This window comes from Gobius niger (assembly GCF_951799975.1).
Source record: "Gobius niger genome assembly, chromosome: 1".
NCBI classification, from domain to species: Eukaryota; Metazoa; Chordata; class Actinopteri; order Gobiiformes; family Gobiidae; genus Gobius; species Gobius niger.
In genome coordinates, this window is record NC_136852.1 from 35104740 (window position 1) to 35129274 (window position 24535).

Here is a 24535-nt window from a genome sequence, read left to right on the forward strand (position 1 = left end):
TGAGGGAGGAGGGAGGTTGATGGAGCATTTCTGTTTGTCTTGTCTTCTCTGTGTCATGTTAGTTGGAATTGTGTTGAGTAACTGTTTTGTTGTTGTCTCTCCTATGATTGTTTTGTTTGTTTTGTTGCTTGTAAGCTGTGCACACTGCTGTTAGTGCCATTTCTGGTTTCTGTCTGTTTTGTGGACCCCCTCGAAAATGAGATGCTACATCTCAAGGGGCTTTCCATTAATAAACAATAAACAATAAACATTGTCTCACTGTTTAAGTAGCGTATTATTATTACATAAAAAAAGGCAGCTTCGCGACCTCAGTCTGGATCCGGACCCATGTGCCAACCCATCCGAACCCGAAACTTGGATCCAAACTTTGGACCCGACGTGACTCCTTCAGTCCTGCAGCAGCGTCTGCACTGTCTCCCCCTCGCTCCCTCTCTTTTGCTAACCCAGATGAGCAGAAAGAGAAACTGCAGCCTCCGTGCTCCTTAACACATTTTAAACTTTTAGAAATGGCTGCAGAATGATTGAAATACGGCTCGCTAAAGATTTAAAACCGAGAAGACTCTAATTATCCATAAATACTGTAACAGCGCTGCTGTTTCTCGATCTCAGTGAGCAGGACAAAACCAGGACAAACCAGGGCCAAACCTGGACTAAACCTGGACTAAACCTGGACCAACACTAAACCAGGACCGAATCTGGACTAAACCAGGATCAAACCTGGACTAAACCTGGACTAAACCTGGACCAAGACTAAACCAGGACCAAACCTGGACTAAACCAGGACCAAACCTGGGGGGAGATGGCTGATCGGGACTGTGGCGGTTAAAAATAGCCTTTGGCGGGGCGCCACAAACTAATGTATTAGTGGGAAACCCTGTCCTATGTTAGAATGTGGACTAAACCAGGGCCAAACCTGGACTAAACCTGGACTAAACCTGGACTAAACCTGGACCAAACCTGGACTAAACCAGGACCAAACCTGGACTAAACCTGGACTAAACCTGGACTAAACCTGGACTAAACCAGGACCAAATCTGGACTAAACCTGGACTAAACCAGGACCAAGACTAAACCAGGACCGAATCTGGACTAAACCAGGACCAAACCTGGACTAAACCTGGACTAGACCTGGACTAAACCAGGACCAAACCTGGACTAAACCAGGACCAAACCTGGACTAAACCAGGACTAAACCTGGACTAAACCCGGACTAAACCTGGACCAAGACTAAACCAGGACCAAACCTGGACTAAACCTGGACCAAGACTAAACCTGGACCAAACCTGGACCAAACCTGGACCAAACCTGGACCAAACCCGGACTAAACCAGGACTAAACCTGGACTAAACCTGGACTAAACCTGGACTAAACCTGGACTAAACCAGGACCAAACCTGGACTAAACCTGGACTAAACCAGGACCAAACCAGGACCAAACCTGGACTAAACCCGGACCAAACCTGGACTAAACCTGGACTAAACCTGGACTAAACCTGGACTAAACCAGGACCAAACCCGGACTAAACCCGGACTAAACCAGGACCAAACCTGGACTAAACCTGGACTAACCCTGGACTAAACCAGGACCAAACCTGGACTAAACCTGGACTAAACCAGGACCAAACCTGGACTAAACCTGGACCAAACCTGGACTAAACCTGGACTAAACCTGGACCAAACCTGGACTAAACCAGGACTAAACCTGGACTAAACCAGGACTAAACCAGGACCAACCCTGGACTAAACCTGGACTAAACCAGGACCAAACCTGGACTAAACCAGGACTAAACCTGGACTAAACCTGGACTAAACCTGGACTAAACCAGGACCAAACCTGGACCAAACCTGGACCAAACCTGGACTAAACCTGGACTAAACCTGGACCAAGACTAAACCAGGACCAAACCTGGACTTGAACCTGGACCAAGACTAAACCAGGACCAAACCTGGACCAAACCTGGACCAAACCTGGACTAAACCAAGACTAAACCAGGACCAAACCAGGACTGAACCTGGACTAAACCAGGACCAAACCAGGACTGAACCTGGACTAAACCTGGACCAAGACTAAACCAGGACCAAACCTGGACTAAACCTGGACCAAGACTAAACCAGGACCAAACCTGGACCAAACCTGGACCAAACCTGGACTAAACCAAGACTAAACCAGGACCAAACCTGGACTAAACCTGGACCAAGACTAAACCAGGACCAAACCTGGACCAAACCTGGACCAAACCTGGACTAAACCAAGACTAAACCAGGACTGAACCTGGACTAAACCAGGACCAAACCAGGACTGAACCTGGACTAAACCAGGACCAAACCAGGACTGAACCTGGACTAAACCAGGACCAAACCAGGACCGAACCTGGACTAAACCAGGACCACACCAGGATTAACCAGGATTAAATTTGGACTAAACCTGGACTAAACCAGGACCAAACCAGGACCGAACCTGGACTAAACCAGGACCACACCAGGATTAACCAGGATTAAACCAGGAATAAACTTGGACTAAACTTGGACTAAACCAGGATTAAACCAGGATTAAACCAGGAATAAACTTGGACTAAACCTGGACTAAACCAGGACCACACCAGGATTAACCAGGATTAAATTTGGACTAAACCTGGACTAAACCAGGATTAAACCAGGATTAAACCAGGATTAAACTTGGACTAAACTTGGATTAAACCAGGATTAAACTTGGATTAAACCAGGATTAAACCAGGATTAAACCAGGAATAAACCTGGACTAAACCAGGATTAAACTAGGAATAAACTCGGACTAAACTTGGACTAAACAGGGCTTGTTGAGCTGAGCAAAGAGGAGAAACACAGCACTGCATTGGCACATTGTGTAGGACCAAACCTGGACTAAACCAGGACCAAACCTGGGGGGAGATGGCTGATCGGGACTGTGGCGGTTAAAAATAGCCTTTGGCGGGGCGCCACAAACTAATGTATTAGTGGGAAACCCTGTCCTATGTTAGAATGTGGACTAAACCAGGGCCAAACCTGGACTAAACCTGGACTAAACCTGGACTAAACCTGGACTAAACCTGGACCAAACCTGGACTAAACCAGGACCAAACCTGGACTAAACCTGGACTAAACCTGGACTAAACCTGGACTAAACCAGGTCCAAAAGATGACCAAGGTGTTGTTGTCGCTGAAAGATGTCCGTCATGCAAATACTGTCGTGGGAGAGTTGCAGCAAAATGCGCAACTCCAATATGAAACAACATGGAGATAATTCTTAAAAAACTCTTAAATTTGACTTGTCCAACTCTGCAGATACCCTGATAAAAAAAGCTGTACCCTGTGTATATTATCCAGAAATTATTCTTTTCACAGAAGCATAATAGCCAAAAATAGCTATTATTTATTGCTTAGAATGCACCAGAATGCAGAAAAACGCATCTAATTTTTTTTTTTTTTAATTTCCCGGGGGAAGGGCCCCTGGAACCCCTCTAGGGGGCACTCTTTCCCACCACAGTCTCCTTGAAATCTGTGGGAAACACGTCCATAAGTGCACGACTGCACGTGGCACCAGGACACCCTAGGCAGGAGGTCAATGATTGACTTTGTAGTTGTGTCGTCTGATCTCCGGCCGCGTGTCTCGGACACTCGGATGAAGAGAGGGGCGGAGCTGTCAACTGATCATCACCTGGTGGTGAGTTGGATCCGCTGGCAGGGGAGGAAGCCGGTCAGACCTGGCAGGCCCAAGCGTGCTGTGAGGGTCTATCGGGTCTTCAACTCCCACCTCCAGAAGAGCTTCAACCAGATTCCGAGGGAGGTTGAGGACATGGAGTCTGAGTGAACCATGTTCTCCTCCTCTATTGTCCGAGTTCCTCACCGTCATCACCGCCAAAAGGCTTTGAAGCCAACGAAATTTAACCAGAAAAGTAACGCAAGTAAAGTATAATAATATACCAGAACATGTGTCTTAACGAAAAACAAAAGTAGGAAAAAGACCAGCCACAGGTGAAAATTAAATGAAAAACCAGCTGCCCTGAGCAGGCAAGGTGCAGACAGTCCACATATCAGGCGTAGTTTGGCCTAGTGAGCGTGTAGTGTGTGGATGACAAGACGCAGCTCCATATGCACATGAGCTGCATCTGTTTAATTGTTTGCCTGAGGGCAAATGTTATGGGTTCCGGAATGTTATGGGTTGGCAACCTTGTTTTTATGTTAATATATGATGTTGGGAACATATTTCATGAATATGCCAATCGCGTATCGCCTTCATTTGTTTTTTTTATTGAAGAAATAAGAAGAGAATGTTTACCAAAAAGTCGCATCTTCAGCCATGCATCTGTCAGATGAAAGTAAATATCTGCAATATTAAAATTTGCACTGTGTTTGTAGTTTGACATGATATTACCTCACAAGAAATCTTAGCTTCATCAGTTTAAAAAAATAAAATAAATGGTGTACCTCCCATTGTTGTCCTCTTGCATCCATTTTCAATTGGAGAATGGTCAAACAGTTGAGCTTTCAATGATGAAAACCACGCAACGTGCACCGCGTTTGTGGCTTTATGATGGGGTGAACGCTTGACGGTGGGCCATTGCTGCCCCTTACGGTGTGGGTACCTCCTTTGGAGCAGAGGCTGCTTCGTTTGCACTCTTCCTTAGATTGAGTTCAACACAAACTATGTATGAATGATTAGGATTCAACGACACAGTTCAACAAAACTTAGTGTCAACAAGTGCAGAGAGAAGGTCAAAAAAAGTATTCTTAATTGAAGCTCAACGGGTAGACTCCTGAATCGAGATAGGTGTCCCACTACAGCCATAAATCAAGTGTCTGCAAAAGACCCCTTCATTGGGTGGAGCTCACATGCTTGTTGATTCAAATCATTCACTTCATCATAAACTACGAGTGATTAGTGTTGTTCACTTCCGGCGGGTTGTCCTCGGACAGCAGCAGCGCGGTCCATATGGACCCGTGGTCAATGCCCGCGGCCTGTGGGACCGTCACGTGGGGGCCGGCCGCGGATGTAATAATACGCACATCAGCCCAACCACCAACCACGCACACTCTCAGTACTGTCGCCAGGCTTCCTGGTGTTCCCAAACGGTCTCCCATCCCAGTCCTAACCAGGCCCTTCCCTGCTTAGCTTCAAAGTTGGTATGGGAAATAAACATGGCGGCGGCCATTGAGATTGCGTTTTATATTATAGATTATAGATGCCTGAATGGATGCTTGTTCTAATAAAGGATGGAGGAAATTATTACAATAATTTGTAACAGTCCACAATATTACAGTGAGACATATCTAGGCTTGGGTACTGTGTAGCATGTTCTAAAACTAAATCACTGTATTGGATACTAAAGTTTGGATTCTTTTCTTATCTGCTTTTCTTATCTGCTTTTCTTACCTTCTTTTCTTATCTGCTTTCCTGCCCGCATCTCCTGAAGGGCACCCCTTTATAAAAGAATGCCACTTGGTTGTTCCAGTGAAGAAAAAAAAAGATCAATTGAAATTATGGAATGAATGAACATTATCTTAAAGTTTCATGGTTCTAAATAATTAATAATTTTGTAAAGGTACCAAAAAATAGCATTGTTCTGTTGTCGGTGTTGTAAACCAAATTGCGTTAAAGTTCTGGTATCAGAAAAAATGAGATGTGCCCATTTTTAGCTCTCCCAATCCCTCCTCACACCACATATGGTCATGTGACATCACATAACTTTTCTTCAAGTAGAGTACATTTACAATATTATGAAGGCAGTAGTTTGTGAAAAAACAAAACCGGTGTTTCCCTATCTGCATTAAAAAACATAGCATATTTTTATTACTTGTTAACCCTTGTTGGTAGTCCATGCTTATTTTAACTGACTTGGGGACATCCCAAGTCAGTTAGACCACTACGTCCTCCTCTCATGGTATCAAAAGTGGAAAAATCAGAAACCTACTTTGTTTTCTTTAGTTATAGAGTACATTTCTTCTGTTGTCATATGCAAACTGTAAATACAGTTTGCAATGTACAGTAGTTTGAAAACAGGAGGAAATGGGTAATTCAGCTTTAAGTTGAGACACTGCAGGTGTAAAAAGATAAATAAAAAAATCATCCAAATCTGAGAGGGTCACCTGGGAAGATTCTGACCAGATTTGGAACAGAATTACCCTTATTCATTCACAAATCTCGACATATTTCACGTGGATACGTGAAGCACAAAATGACTAAAATGACGCTGTAACCCAAATATGGTAATATCCTTTTTGGGAAGCAGCGGTTAAAGACAGGAGAAACACACGCACAGTCGCACACGCATACATTTCAGGGGTATTTTGATTACATCTTAACAATATTTTTGAACGTTTTTTCATTGGGATTTTTTGTTATCTAATTCTTGCTCATTTTGCTCTCATTTTGATTTTGCTACTGAAAATACAGGCAATTGTGGCATAAATTGTATGCATAAAATGTCTTTGCAGGCACCCTGACAGTGGAGCAGATCTACCAGGACAGGGACAAGTTTGCCCAGCTGGTGAGGGAGGTGGCTGCTCCTGACGTGGGCAGGATGGGCATCGAGATTCTGAGCTTCACCATAAAGGTACTTCGATCTTTTTTTAATTTTTATGCCACACACTTAATTTCCTGGTGCATGGTCACCAGATCCTCAAAATCAAATCATCGTACAGACAGCACACACACACACACACACACACACTCTCACACACACACGCATGCGCGCACTAACGCGCACGCACACACGCGCACGCAGGAGGTAAAGAAAGAAAAATAGAGAGGGGGAGAAGTACGTATATGAGCTTGTCCTGAGATTTATGTGAGCGCTTGTGATGAGAAGGATATTATTGGCCTTTAACTGCTTTTGCAACATGGTTGTCTTTGTTGTTGTTAGCGCCAGAAAGTTAGCTATCGAGCTAGGCGATGCTACAACTCTCCGGAGTTCATCCAAGACGCAAATCTTGAGGCCTTTCCTCGTAAATATGAGCGACAAAAGCAACAAACCTCCTTCATATCATTAGATTCTTTAAGCGCTGCCCCTGAAGCCTCCACAGTCATGTTTATGCTGCTGCTTTGAGTGACTCTGAGCGCAGCATCTCCGTGTGGTTCTGACATGAGCTGCGAATGCAAATGATGTCATCTACTGCGGTATGAAAGTTTACACTGGTGTCCAAACTCTATACCGGTATTACCGTGCACGGTATGATATGGACCAACCCTAGTGCTAGGCTACTGCTACTACGAAGCCTTCAACTTGGCTATAGTTCTGTCGAATGGAGATAAAAGTTGGCGACATGAAGAAGTGGGACGTATTTCAGTGGATTTAATCAGAAAAGGAGATGGGCCTCAGCCTTCGAGATGGAGGAGACAGCGGAGGAGACAGCGGAGAAAGCGGAGAGAGGCGAGCGGAGGAAGCGGGGAGAGGCTAGCTGTTAGCGGCGAGGTGAAGCTGAACAGTTCGTCTCCAAACTCGGTAATAAAGTTGTGCTGTTTCGTGTGTGGGGCTGTGGCCATGAAATGAGTTGTTTGTGCCACTGGTTTAACAGAGAAGTGAAAAAAAGGAGGCGCGGCGGTGTTTTTCTGTCTTTATAACTCTCTGTCATTCACATTTGGGACGGTAAAATCACCCACGTTTCTCCCGTGCGTCCAAAATCGGGCTTAAAAATCAAACATTTTTTTTTTTTTTTTTTAATTGACCTTTGTTTAACCACATTTCCTACGACTGGAGTCTAGTCGCATCTTTCTACCGCCCACACTACACGATTCGAACGTCAGTCCAGTCGTGACCCCCCCACACTACGCGACCCGACTCCGTGTGACTGAAATATGTGCATTCACATATGTTTGACCATACATTTTCATCGAAGGTCAACCCTAAATCCTTCTCCCAGGTGGTCTTTAACGTCTGGAATGATGACTGTCCTTAGAGATTTTAACAATTTTGCATTGTCATATCATCATTAAAATCATACCTGGAGCTGCCTTTTATTTTGTGTTAGTAATCCTTAGTCGAACTCAATGTCGACAATCAAAACAGAACACTGACCCACACATACAAATTTCACAAGATTTCCAATAATGTTTTCACCATGGCAGTCCTTAGGGCTTCTGAAGTAATTTAAAATCTCGAACAAGGCTTATTAAGGAATCTTTCAGAACATATCCTGAAGAATAAGAATAAAACTGAATAAAATTGCAGTAAGTTGCTTTTTATTTTTTTTTAAATCTGGGATGCAGCCTTATAGCTTAGCTTATGCTAGTAATGGCATGAAACCTGAATGGAACTCATATTTTAAAGTCAAAGTTAAAGAAAAGGTTGTCCAGAAAAAAATTGGACACACACAACACACACACTGAAATAAAACAGCGAGTACTCAGAAAAGTGCATTTCAAATACATTTAAACTTTCATTTACTTCTCTCATATTTAGGCTGCAAGACTGAATTATGAACTGGTAAACAACAAACTGATTACAGAACTAGGGATGGAATGGATGGAATGGGTGAAAATTTTCTGCCGATATCGATATCCGATCCAATATTTGCCTCACTGCTGTGGTTGATATCCGATATTTGCCGATATTTATTTCGACGTTAAAAGTCAATATAAAGGCTTACACAAATGTGGTAAAGTTTGCAAATTGTTCCATTATTGGAATGTCTTATGCTTATGCCTGGGACACATCTCACACACCATGATGAAACAAACAATCCTTTTCATTAGAAAAATATTAAAAAGACCAAATGCAATGTTGGAGAGAAATGTAATTTGTTTTTTGGCTAAATATTTACTCAGACCTACTTATTGTTATACTTTCACCCAAGTCCTATATTAATGGGAAACACTGGCACTGGGAATATGCTATGCTACTATTTATTGCATTTTATTTACATGTAGCCTCCCATGTTGTTTAAGTTACATGTTTTAACTTTAAACAAATCTGATAAACTTCTCTGAGGACACACTGCTCTGTATAAAACTTTGGAATTGCAAAAAATAGCATCATGTCACTTTAACAGCACCTTATACTGAACTTATGAGGCCAGACTGAAGATTTAGAGTTGGTTTAGAGCTGGCAAAAGGCAAACAGTATATTTACAAGATTAGTAAGAGCTTTGAACTGCATTTTTCAATGATAAATGCACTAACGATCACAAATGCATCTAATTAAATATGCGGACATAACGCCTCGTTTTCACTGGTCATTAACATGACAAAAGCTATTATCATCACTGTAGTGAACCTCCGTGATGACAGAAAGGTAATGTTTACATGTTGTAGCCTTTAGCCTGTTAGAAGCTATGCTAGCGCTAACAAACAAAGATATAAATCTTGCGTCAGGACGGAGAAACTTTTGCGACACTCACCACTGAGATGTAGCGACAAATAATCCATCAGAAAATGATTCCTGTTAATCCTGACTCAAAATTATGTCCATGGAGGCAGTTTTAGTCCAGTTTGTTACAGCAGCAACTTGTGGCTCTGTATCTCTGTGGTGTCCAAGTATCCGCTCCACTTTGTTTAAACTTAGTAAAAACATACTTTCTTTTGGAGACGGGTTGATTTATGCTGGAGGTTCTTTATTTTTAGGAGCCACTGTTTATTTTAGATAATTTGAATAACCTGTTTCCCCAGTCAGGTCAGTGCAGCCCGTCTACACTGCTGCTGCATTCAGGTGCACTACGACATTACGGTGCAGTAAATAATAAAAATAAAAATAAAAATCATAATATCGGCGGCGCTGATATATCGGCCATCCCTACACAGAACGTGTTTGTAAAGCTTTAAAACAGCAATGGTATCAGCTTTTTTGACTAAACATGTGCAAACAACATTGTTCTGCAGAATCTGCACACTGTGATTTAGATCAGATTGAAATATGTAGTCCTTATAACAGTGTAAAATTCAAAAATGTTATAAAACAATAATGAGAAACAAAACAGCTTCTGCCTGATTTGACAGAATTCCAACTACCTACTACTACCACTATGAATCCTGGGTGTTTAGGTAACAGAAACACTGATGTGTGTCTTTGTAAAAGTCTCAGAGCTGCTGTAACTCCGGTTCACAGCACATGAAGCTAATCCTCCATGATGACTCTGACTGTTTACATCTCCGGGCTAGACACTGCGGGGAGGGGGTTCTGCTGAGGAGCAGTGGTTGGTTACTCGGCTGGTGACGAAAGGTCGGAGGCGTCTCCAGGAGGTGGAGGCGTTCCCAGGAGGACTCAGGCAAAGCTATCCCTAAAATGCCATCAGAGTTTTTTCAGATTACTCAAAGTTACGTGAATGTGCCAAGGCAACACTTCAGGTATGTTTTAATGAGGGAATGACATAATAACATGATGTAAAGCTTGAAAATCGATTTTGCACAATACCCCCCCTTTAAGGAGCTCAGAGGCAGAGTGGTCTACCACTTCGGGCCAGCTTTCTGTATCCTTCCCCTAAATCGTGAAATGATTGAAATCATGATAAAAACACTGGAGTGACTGGTCTTGTAGATCATGAGACCCCAGGTTGAGACGGCGAGGGACCCCCTTCAATTCGCCTACCAGGAGAAGGTGGAGGGGTTGAGAATGCAGTCCTCTATCTTCTGCACCGACTTCTCCAGTACTTTTAATACAATCCATCTTGGACAACAAGCTCTTCCTGAACTCAGCAAAAACCAAGGAGGTGGTGCTGGATTTCCGCCAGATGCCACCCTCTCTGCAGAGGCCAACCAGCTCCTAAGGAAGGCGGGTTCGGTGGTTGGTCTGGGCCTTGACTCAGGATCTCTAAGATCAGGGCGATCCTGTCCAATCAGAGCCACCCCCTTAACTCAGTCTTCTCCCGCCAGAGAAGCGCTGTGAGCTCCAGACTCCTCTCTAACATGCTCCAAGGACAGATTGAAGAACTCTTTTGTCCCATGTTGCCACTCTTCAGAGAAGATGCAAAGAGGATAAACTTTCGGCAAGCGTGTTGCCGTAAAATAATAGCAGATTAATAAATGTTGGGACACGCGGCTTCTGCTGCTGTCTGTGTTTTTTACTTGCCCGATCGGGCGACCAGGGAGAACTGGGCACTTGCACAAAATGTATACCTGCCCCGGGCAAGCAGACAACCGTTAATGTTGAGCCCTGCACAGGCTTCTATCATGCCGATTACTCGCCCCTGTTGCCAGTAGGGCTGAACGATTAATCGCATTTGCGATTTTATCACGATATTACACAACGCGATTTCGGCCCATGCAGCTGATGGCCACGGCCCATAGAAGTGAATGTAGCAGGAAGAGAGGCCACCGACGTCCGGCTCCGCACTCCACCTCATGCTTTTGTTTACTTTGTCTACTTAAGGTGCGCGGTAGATCGTGGATGTACTGTGAAAATATCAGCGTGTATAATGCAGCCACCGCTAAGGACTAATACTTTTTCCTCCGTTAGCATTGCGTTAGCTGCAGTGCTACCTGCTCTGATGGACTGATCACAGTAAACTTTCCTCCGGATTCACACATCTCTGTCTCCACAAAGATGAAGCTGAGCCTGTGCTGCTTGTTGAGAGTCCTTTGCGGCTTATGTTTGGGAATGTTTTGGATAAAGATAAGAACTTATCTCACAACGACTGACTAATACACAAGAGCAAATAGCAAGAAATTATTTAGGCTATTTACAAAAAAAAAAAAAAATCAATATAAGCTTATTGGAAATTATGTAGGCTAAATGACTATGTGGACTATTTGAAAGTATATTCCATGTGATTATAAAGGACTTAAGAGTAAGTAATACTTTATTAAATCAGTTGTAAATATTTAATTGTATTGCAACAAAAAGTTATTAGCGGAAAATCGCAATAAAATCAAAATCGCAATATTGATTGAAAAAAATCGCAATATTGATTTTTGCCAAAATCGTTCAGCCCTAGTTGCCAGAGTGAATTCGCCTCCACCGCTTCAGGGCAATCTACTTCACCAACGCAGTTCAGTGACCAACTTATTTTGTTCGCCCACACTTGGGGCCAGGATGTGAACAGCACTTGTGTCTACCCGCTTCCCCTCCTGCCTTCTGCGGACACTCATCCACACACTGCCCTGCTCACCAGCCTCAAGCTCCGGAGCAGGCGGCCTAGCTTCTCCAGACATAACAACACCTTCCCAGACTTTCGAGACTCTCATCCCGGCTACATGGAGAGCACAGGCGACCCAGCTTCTCCGGACATACTGTAGCGTCACTTTCCTGGACAGCATGCAGAGTGCAGGCGGCAGACATTTGGCGCTCGTATCTCCCCGCTTCCCCTCCTACCAACTTTTTCATTTGGTCACACAGACAATATTGTGGTCGCACAATTAATTAAAACAAGAACAGGTATACAGTAAACATGCTCAAAAGCACTAATAATTGAACTATTTCAGTAATGTTAAAACTTGTTTAATGGACTTTTTCATATTAAAACGGTGCATTATGCATTGTGACTAATGTTAGCTTTGCGTCCATTGGTTTGCATGTATCGGTTAGCATTTGCTATTAAGCCGTTTTTTCTCCTAAAAAATCTCAATAAAATGAATTTGTGCCAATGTCAACTGTATAGTTACATGTTACCTATCTGTACTTAACTCATGAAAATATTTAGAGGAATTTTCAAGGCCAGTTTTAACATTGTGCGTTGAATTAATGCACTGTTCTGCTCCTAAATGTGACAGCAGTGACCGTTACTGTTCATGAAGGCAGAAACAAACAGTGTTTGATGGTTATGGGCCAAATCCAGTCTGTAAACTCTTTATATTGTAGGTTAAATCACCAAATACAGTATAAGCATTTGACTATGTGCAAAAACAACAAAACTCCCTCCTCCTTTAATCATTCCTGACACAGAAAAACTTATCCATGCCTTTATTTCCTCAAGGCTGGACTACATCGAACATTTTATTGGTGTCCCTGCCAAAGAGCTCCAAAGGCTCCAACACATACAGAACAGTGCAACTAGACTACTTGTGCAAGCCAGGAAGTATGAAACATATCACACGCATTCTATTTTCACTGCACTGGCTCCCGGTTTCTGCCCGGATCGATTACAAAATCCTGCTGCTCACCCATAATGCATCACTGGTCACGCTCCTCAATACCTGCAGGAGCTCATGTCATGGAAACCCTCCACCCGCACCCTCAGGTCATCCAGTAGCCTCCACCTTCATGTTCCTGCCACCAAGTGCCGAACCATGGGCGCCAAGGCTTTGGAACAGCCTCCCCATGGAGCTGTGAGAAATACTCTTTTAAAGCGAAGCTTTTTAAGACAGCTTATAATTGTTGATGTTTTTAAATGTGTGTGTTTTCTTGTTGCATTCTGAGATTCATTGAATGAAAAGTGTATTACAAATAAAATGTATTATTATTACTATTATTATTATTAAATTAGACACTTATGGCTCGGTTCCACCTACTCTACTCTACCCTGCTCTACTTTGCCTGCATTTGAAATGTTTCCACCAGCCCACTTTACAGTTAACTGGTACTTTTTTTAGTACCTGCTTGGCCCTGGTACTAACCAGGCCAAGCAGGTACAGTTTCCAATGGATACAGTCAAAAGCAAAGCCATATCCATGGACACACCCTGGTAACCATGGATACAGTATCAGATTCTACAGAATAGTGGAAACACAACCAGGCCAAGTAGAGTAGAGAAGGGTAGGGCTGGTGGAAACGAGCCATTAGTTACTTTTATTATTGTCTCAAGAACATGGTAATGTTACGATTGGAGTGGTGAAACGAGGAAATAGGACCCAAATGCAGAATTTCCACAAAATATATTTAAAACAGTACTAAATAACGTGTTTACCTTAATAAATCCTTTTCGTAGTCCCTGTGGGGGTAATACAAGCTGGGATGGGATGATTGGAGGGTCTTTCATCTTCCCCTGTTGTCTCTGGCCAGAAAACCATGTTTGCAACTTGACTGCCACCGGATCGGAGCAACCAATACACACTAACAGAATCATGAAGAAGAAGCTAACATGCTAGTGGGCAAAGCTAACTGCGGGCTAGCGTCACTTTAAACAGTATTTACAGCCAAGTTTGAGTGAAAAAGATTATTTCCATTGTATAATTGGAGAGTAAATACTACGCTGACAGAAAAGGCGAAGGGAGAGAAGGATATTGTACATCCAAGACAATTAATAAGTTTTAAAATTGCAACTTGCTATGACACCTGCAGTTGCGCTTATGGCCTCTAGGGGCAAGAGTTACATAGTACTGCTTTAATGGACGAATCCAAGGCAAAAACACAGATGAAAAACAAACCCAAAACTCAAATAGGCATAGACAAAGACGGACAGACATGGACTCCAACGAAGACAAGGGCTGCGTCTGAAACCATCAAATTGTAGCCTCTAAGCACTAACACTAGCAACTAACTCTTTAACCTTTCATGGGGTCAACTGTTAGATCTCTATGCAGTTAGTGAACTAGAGCTTCAGCAGCATTTGAACAATCCGTCCGTCCAGGCCAAACAAAAGCGCATGTCGCCACCTACTGTATAGTGTCCAACAACAACAACATGGTGTCAAAATTGCATAGTGGTGCGGTGAGCGAGTGACGTAACCTTGTCATTTCTCTGTGACGGTCGTGATTGGTTCGGCCTTAGCCGCCAATCAGCAACTTGTTTACCATGTGTGGCCAGACTCACCTTCCTACGCGCAGAAAGAGGTGGGTGTGGTTTATCAGGCTAGTGTCAAAATAAAGACATTTAAGAAGAAATAAAATCCAAATGAGCCATACATTTCTCTTTAGCCTTATTTTATTTCAACAGCTGTTTCATAAAGCTACCGTATGCAAATGATCCATGTGGCTTAAGTTTCTACTAAATGAAAACAAAAGCACAAACTGCCTTCATTTAATCCGTTTACTGAGGCGGCTCTTTCACACACTGACATTATTTTTTGTTATTAATTGTGCACCTGTCAATGAACAGTGGTTGCGCATAAATCACCAGAGGGTGGTGGCGAGGGGGGTGGGGGGATTGGCGCAGTGACTTATGGAATGGCACATAGCTCCTAATCACTGGTTAGTTAGCACCAGAGGTCCCTATGCTAACGTGGCTTTGACAGTTGGCATTGAGGCTCCTTTTCCTAACTACTGCCTGACTGACAGCCCAATTCAAAATCATCTTGTCATGGCGGACGCTGACGCACATCCGGGCTGCTTCCGAAACGGGCAGATTGCTAAGAGCTCTTACGCCAAACCGGATGTGCGTCAGCGTCCGCCGTGGCAAGTTGCCTCCGAATTGGTAAGTCAGTTAGGAAGTAGTTAGGAAAATGAGCCTTGATGCTAACTATCGTGGCCACTTTAGCATAGGGACCTCTGATGCTAACTAACCGGTGATTAGGAGCTATGTGCCATCCCACAAGCCACTGCGCCAAATCCCCCCACCCCCCTCGCCCCCACCCTCGAGTGATTCATGCACAACCACTGTTGATTGACAGGAGCACATTTAATAATAAAATTAATAATAATTAAAAATTAAGATTCTGCACAAGCCAAACTTTATAAAAGTGATAAATCCATGTTGTCGTCCCCACAGCTCAGTCACATGTCAGTGTTAAAGAGGAAACTCAGTAAACGGATTAAATGCTTTTGTTTTCATTTAGTAGAAACTTAAGCCACATGGATCATTTGCTGCTGTAGCTTTATGAAACAGCTGTTGAAATAAAATAACACTAAAAGGAAATGTATGGATCATGTGGATTTATTTTTCTCCTTAAATGTCTTTGTTTGGACACTATGTTGTTGTTGGACACTGTACACTAGGGGGCGACATGCACTTTTGTTTGGCTTGCACTCCACCAATAACTTTAAAGAAGAAGAAAAGCAGCTGTTGGTGATGTCACTTCCCTTTCCCCTGTTTAAGGACGGACGGATTGTTCAAATGCTGCTGAAGGTCTAGTTCCCTAACTGCATAGAGGTCTAACAGTTGACCCCATGAAAGGTTAAGGAGTTAGTTGCTAGTGTTAGTGCTTAGAGGCTACAATTTGATGGTTTCGGATTGAGCCCCGGTTTGGTGTAAGAGCTCTTACCAATCTGCTCGTTTCGGACGCAGCAATTGATCCGACAAAGACAAGGGAAAATGCAGGGGTCTAAATGCACAAGGAACAGGGAACAGGTGAAACACATTAGGGGAGGCAAAGCAAAACCACAAGGACAGAACAGACAAGTCAAAATAAAACACTATGGACAAGAACAGACTAGAACACTAAACAAAATCAACGGGGAACTGAACATGAGACAGAACTGTGACATGTAAATCTGAATAATCTAATATAATGTTGAGTATTTTGCAGTGTAGACAATACAGTGTAGTAGGAAAGAGACAAGAGTTTCTTACAGCAAATATGATATCTAAAAGGGGATTTTTTTTTTAACCATGGTACCGAAATCAGTGTCGAGAATAGAGTTTTATTTTATTTTAAATTTCAGTATTGTGACAACACTGCTTTATGCTGTTACAGGACGTGTATGACAGACTGGACTACCTGAGCTCTCTGGGGAAGACACAAACTGCAGCCGTCCAGCGGGATGCAGACATAGGAGTGGCTGAGGCTGAGAGGGATGCTGGAATACGGGTAAAATACTAAAATGAGCTGAAAACAAGCGTTTGGTAAAATAACAAACACGTATTTGTTTTCCTCTGACAGGAGGCAGAATGTAAAAAGGAGATGATGGATGTTAAATTTCTGGCAGACACTAAGATGGCAGACTCTAAGAGAGAACTGGAGCTGCAAAAAGCTGCTTTCAACCAAGAAGTCAATACCAAGGTATCAATGCACATACTTCACGACGGCTGTCACTAACCATTATTTTGGAAACCAATCAATCTGGCGGTTAAACAACCACATCTGAAAATATGTATATATTTTAAATCTTTATTTGATGTAGGTTGAAGCATGGGGGATGCATCTTGAGGACAACCTAATACCAACAGGCAAAAATAGATTTTTCTTCAGAAACACACACACATATACACACACCAAGTTACCAAAAGCAGCTGTATCCCTCAAAACAGCCACTCGTGTAGGAGAGGGGATTTTGAACAACAAACCAGCCTATATGTATATCATTTTACTTTCATGCATCATTTTAGTCATTATATTTCATATTTATTTTTGTTTTATTGTATTTCAAGTATTGTAAAAAGAAAATTGCGATAAAACTATTGCGATATAACGCAATAGTTTTGTGATATAACGCAATAATTATTGCGAAATAATGCAATAATATTTGGGTAAAGAACGAGGCCGCTTACATCGTCTATGGGGGAAATTAATTGACCGTTATTTCAAATTAGGTTTAAAATACAAAGAATTAAGATTAGTGCTGGCTTTGGATCTTGGGAGAGAATTGTAGCACAATTTCAGATTAGCACAGCCAAGCCCCAAGATCAGGAGAGTGGGTCACTCCCCTATCGATGTCTCGCTGATTGTGGTGGTCTCAGCCCCAGATTCCTGCGTTGCGCAGCCCCACGTCTCATGGACCTCATAGCCTACATAATACGTACAGATTCAGCACCTGTAACTTTCAGCCAGTCTCTGCACAACACTGGCCTGAATTTATGATAAACTATCCAACAACCCGGGGGTGAATGTTGTCGGTTGTCCCCAAATAGCTGCATAAAGGCATCTTGTGTCACCAGCACGTGGACAGGCTCCAGGTTTGTCCCGAAATGCTTCAGCACTTCCACCCATCCCACCAACACGCATTGGCTACTCTTGAATTAAAAGTTTGGCCTGTCTGAGTATGAAAACGACCATCTCCCAGCGCGCACCACCTTTGCCTCTAGATCATTGTGTGCTCTTTTGGCCCAGGGATTACAAATCTACTGTATACTTCTGTAAATGCTGAATTTATGAAGTCTTCAACTGGTCATAAGAGTCAATATGCCAGATAAGGTCCCCTGCGTTAGGTCCCCTGACAAAGTAGTTTCTTTTTGAAGTCTCCTGGTTTGCCTTCTGGACACACTATTTGGATCCAATTCCCTGAGGATATACGTCTTCCTTTCTCATGCCTAAACCATTTTCTCTGCACATAGCGTACATCCACCGGTATCCCTGCTGTCCAGAACCGTGCACACAACAATATAATTCTGGTAATGAATTCATCCAGAACCGCCAGGTGGAAGTTGCTTCTTCTTCTTTGTCTGGTAGGGTTTTTGGTGGTTAGCAGTAAAAAAAAAGTGTATCTGCTCAGTGCTCATTAATGGTAAGTCCCATTGTTTTGCATTGGAGGCCTGCGGCATGACGGCCCTTGCATCATAGAAACGGTTGCTAGGATGTCTGATTGGACAATTACGGTTTTGGGGCGTGGTTTTGCGAAAGGTCAATTAGTTGTCCTGTGACCGGTCTTGTCACGAGTAACCATTTCCACTTCACTATTAAGGCACCAATCTCGTCAGCAGTGACAAGTGTAACTCTACGTAGTCTTTGGCTAATTAGATCACAATGGCTTCCAGACACTTAACTTATCCCTTGTGTCATCCTTCAATTTTCTTACTTTCGCCATCCTAGTGTACAAAAATGTACACACCTACAAACAGCCATAAAATCACCTTACATTAATATTTTTTTCTACTTCTTTTTGCATAAATCTCTTGAACAACCTGATGTCTTTCCAAAATTACCAAACATATAATAATTTTATGGATTTTAAGCCTTTAAATGCCAATTTCAATATGCAATCTTTTAAAAATGCCAAACCAAAAACCTTAAAAACATTGATATTGTCTGGAAAAAAAAACATTAGAGTGCTGGAGCTTTAGTGGGGTTTAGCCTTGGATGTGTCAAAGATGAGGACCAAAATTGATTTTACTGCATTTGTAGTTTTTCCGTAGTGGGCGATTCTTTATTTTCAAAATGGTCTTGGTCCAATTGTCTGTGCTCCCCTATCGCCGTATAAAAGTCATATATTTTATAATGTTAGGATTTCCTTTTGAACAATTTCAGATTTGACATTTTTACTGTATTTTTTCAGTTTGGACCTTGTTCCTGTTGTCGGCAGATGAATGAAACTGTGGTATTTTCCCATTAGAATATAGTGGGGCGACTCTCTCTTCCGCCCTAGCATGCTCTCAGGCAGCTATTCAAATTGTTTAATTCTTTGAAGCTTTTCAGACGGACTGATAAGACCAGCTTGTGGTATTTCGTGGGTCTTGGATATTGTTTGCTAGGATCTCAACAGGTATACGTAAATATATGCAGAGAACCATTCAGGGAACTTCAGCTGCGACCAAGACTAGCCAACGGGCTACACAGGCTAATGCTAAAGCTAGCTAGGAAGGCGTCATGATGGAGGGGCTGCAGTCGATCGGTGCGCAGACGGAGGACTTTATCGACGTGGTGTGGGCATTACGGCAGGTGCTGAAGTTGTTTTCGACGGAATTCAATTCGAACGTGGATGCAATGATTGAGGCTATCCGTGAGTAATTTCGAGCGGTCATGGTCGCAGCCCAACTTGAGACAAAGGAGGTCATGGGTGCTCTCAAAGACGAGATCACAATGCAGATGGAGCAACCACAAAGAATCAGTGAATATGCAGCAAGGGCTGGAAAACACTTGAAAAATCAAACGAAACGCTGTCAAAACAATACAGAAAGGTTTGTGTGGAAGACATACACACCTCCGACCACTGTGTGGCATGGTAGGCTTTTATGTGTTGGTACCTCCTACTACTTAAGGGGGCTAAATAGGAGCACCAGGTGTTACAGAGGGTGGAGGTGCTGTCATTTGAGCGTGTCAATGAAGTAAATCTATGGCAAATAAAATAACTTTATCCAAGTATTTAAGTGTTTTGGACTTCTATGGGAGGAGGCACGTGTCAGAAACCCATTTACACTTTGTAATCAAGTGGCTTTGTGGCACAGGGCTACCTTATTAGTCAAAAGACACCTCATGAGGAGGGTTTTGTTTGGAACGAAGGAGGTTGAAGCATGCAGGTCTTCCTCTTTGATAGTCACATTTAAGTGCTCGGACAGCAGCAAGGCGGATGCGTTGTGCACAACATGGAGTTCACCAGCAGGATTGGAGTGGACGCAGTACACCCAGCGCAAAGGCCCTGCTGAAGGCCTGACCAACACCTTGATGGAGCCTGGCCTCATTGAAGTTGTTTAGTGGATCCATTTGGGTACAGAAAAAGGCTACTGTGTGAGTGACAATGAATACTACAAAAAATTCAAACTCTGTTACTGCTGCTCGCTTAGAAGCTGAAGCAAATTTTGCTGCACTCTTGATCAGAAGAGCAGCATTGGCACAGAAACATGATTTGGAAGAGCAAATAGAAATTATTAAAAGGAAAAAAGAAGAACTTGAAATTAAAATCAAGATAGCTGAGACCAAGGCTAAGCTCACTGTATTGGCGTCTGCTGAAGTGAGTAAGAAAACTGCTTCACACAAAGTAAAAGTAACATCAGAAGAAGTGATCGTGGGTCTATCACTTGACCAAAATGTTGTTGCCTCATTACCACCTGTGACTATATCTCCAGTCACTCCAGATGAAGATACAAGGGCCAGTGTGGACAACAACCTCTTCACGATAGACTAGGACTACTTCACACACATGTGAATACATCACTCATGTGCCATCATCTCCAAGACAGGAAGAACAGACTAATCTCTTATTGACAAATGCTGAGCATTCCTCCAAAAATAATGGAACCCTCAGAGGCTGCCAACAGTGAAGGTATAGGGCCAAACACTGTTGACTCCCCATTGGTTCAGGGGTTTGGAGCCCCTCTGAGGAGTACAGGACAGGGTAAGACAGGCCTCCCTGAGGATGATCTGACAGTAGCTGCCATGGAAAAGGTTACTGAGGATGGAGGAAGCCGAAAGCATCTGAAATTTGAGATCATAACCAAAGGTTATTTGGACACCGCTGTGAGCGATGTTACAGCTCACTTTTTCATATTGGACAATTCTTCTTGGCCTATGAACAACATGGACAAGCCTCAAGCTCTCTTCTTTCTGAAACCGCCAAGAGCTTTCAAATGGAAGCGATGGAAAGTTTAAGCTGTTAAGTGAACACTGAAAGATGACAAAAGTGGTAATGGTTTGTGAATGTATTGCAATGACCTGCATATAAATGTGACGCCCTAAAAAAAAGTAAAAAACAAAAACGGTGAACCAGAAAATGGATATTTTGTAACATGGCTTCTTTTTGCTAAAATTGATAATTGTTTTAGCTTCTGCTGTAAACAATTAAGGAGCCGGTATGTAGAAGCCATACACACCTCCGACCACTGTGTGGCATGGTAGGCTTTTATGTGTAGGTACCTCCCACTACTTAAAGTGCAACTAAACGGGCGTGGCAGAGCCTTTCCCCACCCACAAACTAAAGTCAAAACTTGCTGAGAAAGGGGTGGTCTCGGAGGCTTTGGGGGAGACGAGGGGGGGTGAGTGTGTAGGCGGGGTCTGCTCTGTTGACAGTCTCAGACCAAGCCCCGAGATCTGACAGGACTGACAGACGGCTGTTACCGCTGTCACCACTGTGCGCAAGGTTTACTTTTTCGTAGGAGAGTTGGTACACTCTCATGACTTGTGATTGCTGCGCGGGTCAGGGTTTTTTTCAACCCGCGGTCCCGCATTTGGAGCAGGTTCTAACCCGCCCCAGCCCGCCCCGCAACGTTGTTCTATTTTTACAACCCGCCCCGCCCCCGCAACCATTAAATATTACGCGTTACAAAAATGATCAGTATGAACAGTACCGGCGTGTCATCGCGCTTTCTCTCTCTCTCTCCGAAGAGCGCTGGGCAAGAGGGAGAGAGGAAGAGAGCCGAGATAGGCCTGCTGTAAAGACGACGGTGGAACCCGCAACCCGCGCATCACTAGTAGCAACTATCCTACGAAAAAAAAAAAAAGATGGCCGCTGGTAGACGACTCGCTCGCTGTCAGTGACTGGTATCAGAGAGAGAGCATCGCAGTAGCTTTTCTAAGGGATTTATTCCTCTACACCACCTCAGCCGAAGTGTGAGCATCGCAGGGGCGCCATCTACTGGTTTGACTCATGAGCTCAGGCAGTGTGTGCGCGACGCGTGTCCTCGTTGCAACGTGACGGAGGCGGAGGCGTGTGTGGGCGGGGCCACAGAGGCACAGAGGCAGAACCAGGGCAGAACTGATGACGTTTTGTGGACGCCGTGGACACACTCTCCTCCAACCGCAAAATATCAAATGCAGTTGCTGCGTGAAACCAGTAGAGGCGCTAACCATGCGGTTTTAGACACTAAAGTGAGATTTTGAACAAGTTTGCCCCAAATGTCAAAATATTGACTGGGACATGTAGCTAACTCTATTCAACAACCATTTAGACCGTTTATCAGCAAAAAAAAGTGGATTTGGTGTTTAGTTACTATTTAAGGGGGCTAATTAGAAGCACCAGGTGTTACAGAGGGTGGAGGTGCTGTCATTTGAGCGTGTCAATGAAGTAAATCTATGGCAAATAAAATAACTTTATCCTAGTATTTAAGTATTTTGGACTTCTATGGGAGGAGGCACGTGTCAGAAACCCATTTACACTTTGTAATCAAGTGGGTTTGTGGCACAGGGCTACCTGGCTGCTAAAATAAAGACTGTACAGGATCTTTGCGGCACTCACCTTAGCTTTGAATGATGCACAGAGTTTATTCATAAATTTGCAAAGACTTGGAAACTTAATAACCATCTGCTCTCTGATCGAAAACGACAAGAAGAAATTAAACACAGTGACTTTTTCTTAGCTACCAATGATACACCAGATGTAACTAGGTGTGTCTTTTGGGAAACACAAAAAGCTTACTTACGTGGACAATTAATTGCTTTAAAGGGGCTAGATGCAAGTTAGCCATTTTATACTCACTACTGCCACCTCAGGTCATACATGTAACTGCACCTTCTATGTTAAGCTCGTGCATGACGGCAATTCGGACCCGAAGTGACACCTTTTTGAGTGACAGTGTGGATTTTAGTGGCAGTTGTGGTGAACAGGTCTGGGCTCATTCTACACATTGGGACATTGTAGGAACATGTAGGAGAACGAAAATACATAATTGTAACATTTTTAAACTCTGTATAGTCCCTTTAAGTAGCTTCAATAATAAAAAAAAAACACAAGGAAAAAGAATTTAAGATAATGAATGAAATCTCTAACATAGACGAGCAATACACCGTTTCTCCCACCCCTGACCTCTATAGTAAAAAGTTGTCTCTTCAAACTGAACTTAATTTTATTATATACTACTGAGACAACTAAATTGTTAACAGGACTAAGACATGAACATGGAAAAAAGGTAGGAAGGCTCTTGGCATCCCAACTTAAAGAGCGAGAAGCCTCAAGAACTACACTGAAATTCAGAATAATTCTGGACAAACAATTGATCCAAAAGAAATGACTGAGACTTTTAAGAAATTTTATACTAAGTTGTAGACAAATGAGGCACAAGAGGCACCACAATAATGTATAACTTTTTCAGAGACCTTAATATTCCCCAAATTAATACGGAACAAAAACAAATATTAGAAAAAGCAACTTTGGAAGAAGTAAAACAAGCAATAAATAAAATGCAATATTCAAAGGCGCTCGGCCCGAGTTCTATAAGCTTGTTAAGGATCAGTTCTCTCCTCTCTTATTACAAGTTACAAGTGTTCAATAAGGCACTGGCGAAAGGCTCTCTGTCCCCATCATTTTATGAAGCCAGTATCTCACTCATACACAAGTCAGGTAAAGACCCTTTAGAACCTGGCTCTTACCGGCCCAAAAGTTTGAGACCCCTTTGACTTGGTTCTGGTGAAAATGTATGGGATGGACCGTGCCAGACTATTCAAGCTTTTCAGAACAAGAGTTTAACAGCATTGTAGCCTACACCTAAACGTAGGCTTCAAATATGGTGAGACCAAACCGACTGAAGCGTTGTTTTTTTTTGTTTTCATGAAGTGATCACATGGAACACACAGGCAAGAGAGATATGACAACATATAATGAATTGTCTAACGTAAACTAGTGTTTTAAAGCATTATTAATGCCCATTTCATGCCTTTTTCATTACCTATTAATGCCTGTTTGATGTAATATTTAAGGTCTATGTAAAACTAATAATCTTAATAATATAATAATAATGATCTTAAGGTTAAAACAAACAAACCACACACAAAATATACAGGATGTAAGTATACAGTTTGTATAATAAAGTTAAAATAAAAGAAATGAACTACACTGTCAAACTAAATCACAGAATATGTTGACATGAGTATATATGTATATTGACTGAACTAATATGTGGACAAGGGGCGGAGAGGGGCCCATCGAAATAGTTTTTATCCAAGGGCCAGAATTTGGTGCTACACCCTTGTGTGCCAACAATGGAAATGAGGTGTAATCTTAAAATTCAGTTCACTCCTTTTCTTTCAAAGGAAATGCTGGAAATGACATTGTAAAATGTGAAGTTTTGAACTTCTCTGGAAGAGGAAAGATGAACGTGTTTAATGGAAGTCAATGGGGCTGCTCCACCTGCTGCCATTTTCAAATAAACAATCGTCCACTACAGAAAAGCTATAAATGCAATCAAATCCATATCAAT

At 42.7% G+C, this 24535-nt stretch overlaps 1 protein-coding gene across 1 annotated transcript in view; it reads left to right on the top strand.

Moving 5' to 3' along the window:
• Positions 1-24535, top strand: part of LOC306968337 (flotillin-2) — a 51676-nt gene that overhangs the window by 20938 nt on the left and 6203 nt on the right. Inside the window, exons 5-7 of the mRNA XM_079563680.1 lie at positions 6450-6568; positions 16452-16565; positions 16638-16757. Coding sequence (XP_079419806.1) covers positions 6450-6568; positions 16452-16565; positions 16638-16757 — 353 coding nt within the window. The remainder of the gene's footprint in view (positions 1-6449; positions 6569-16451; positions 16566-16637; positions 16758-24535) is intronic.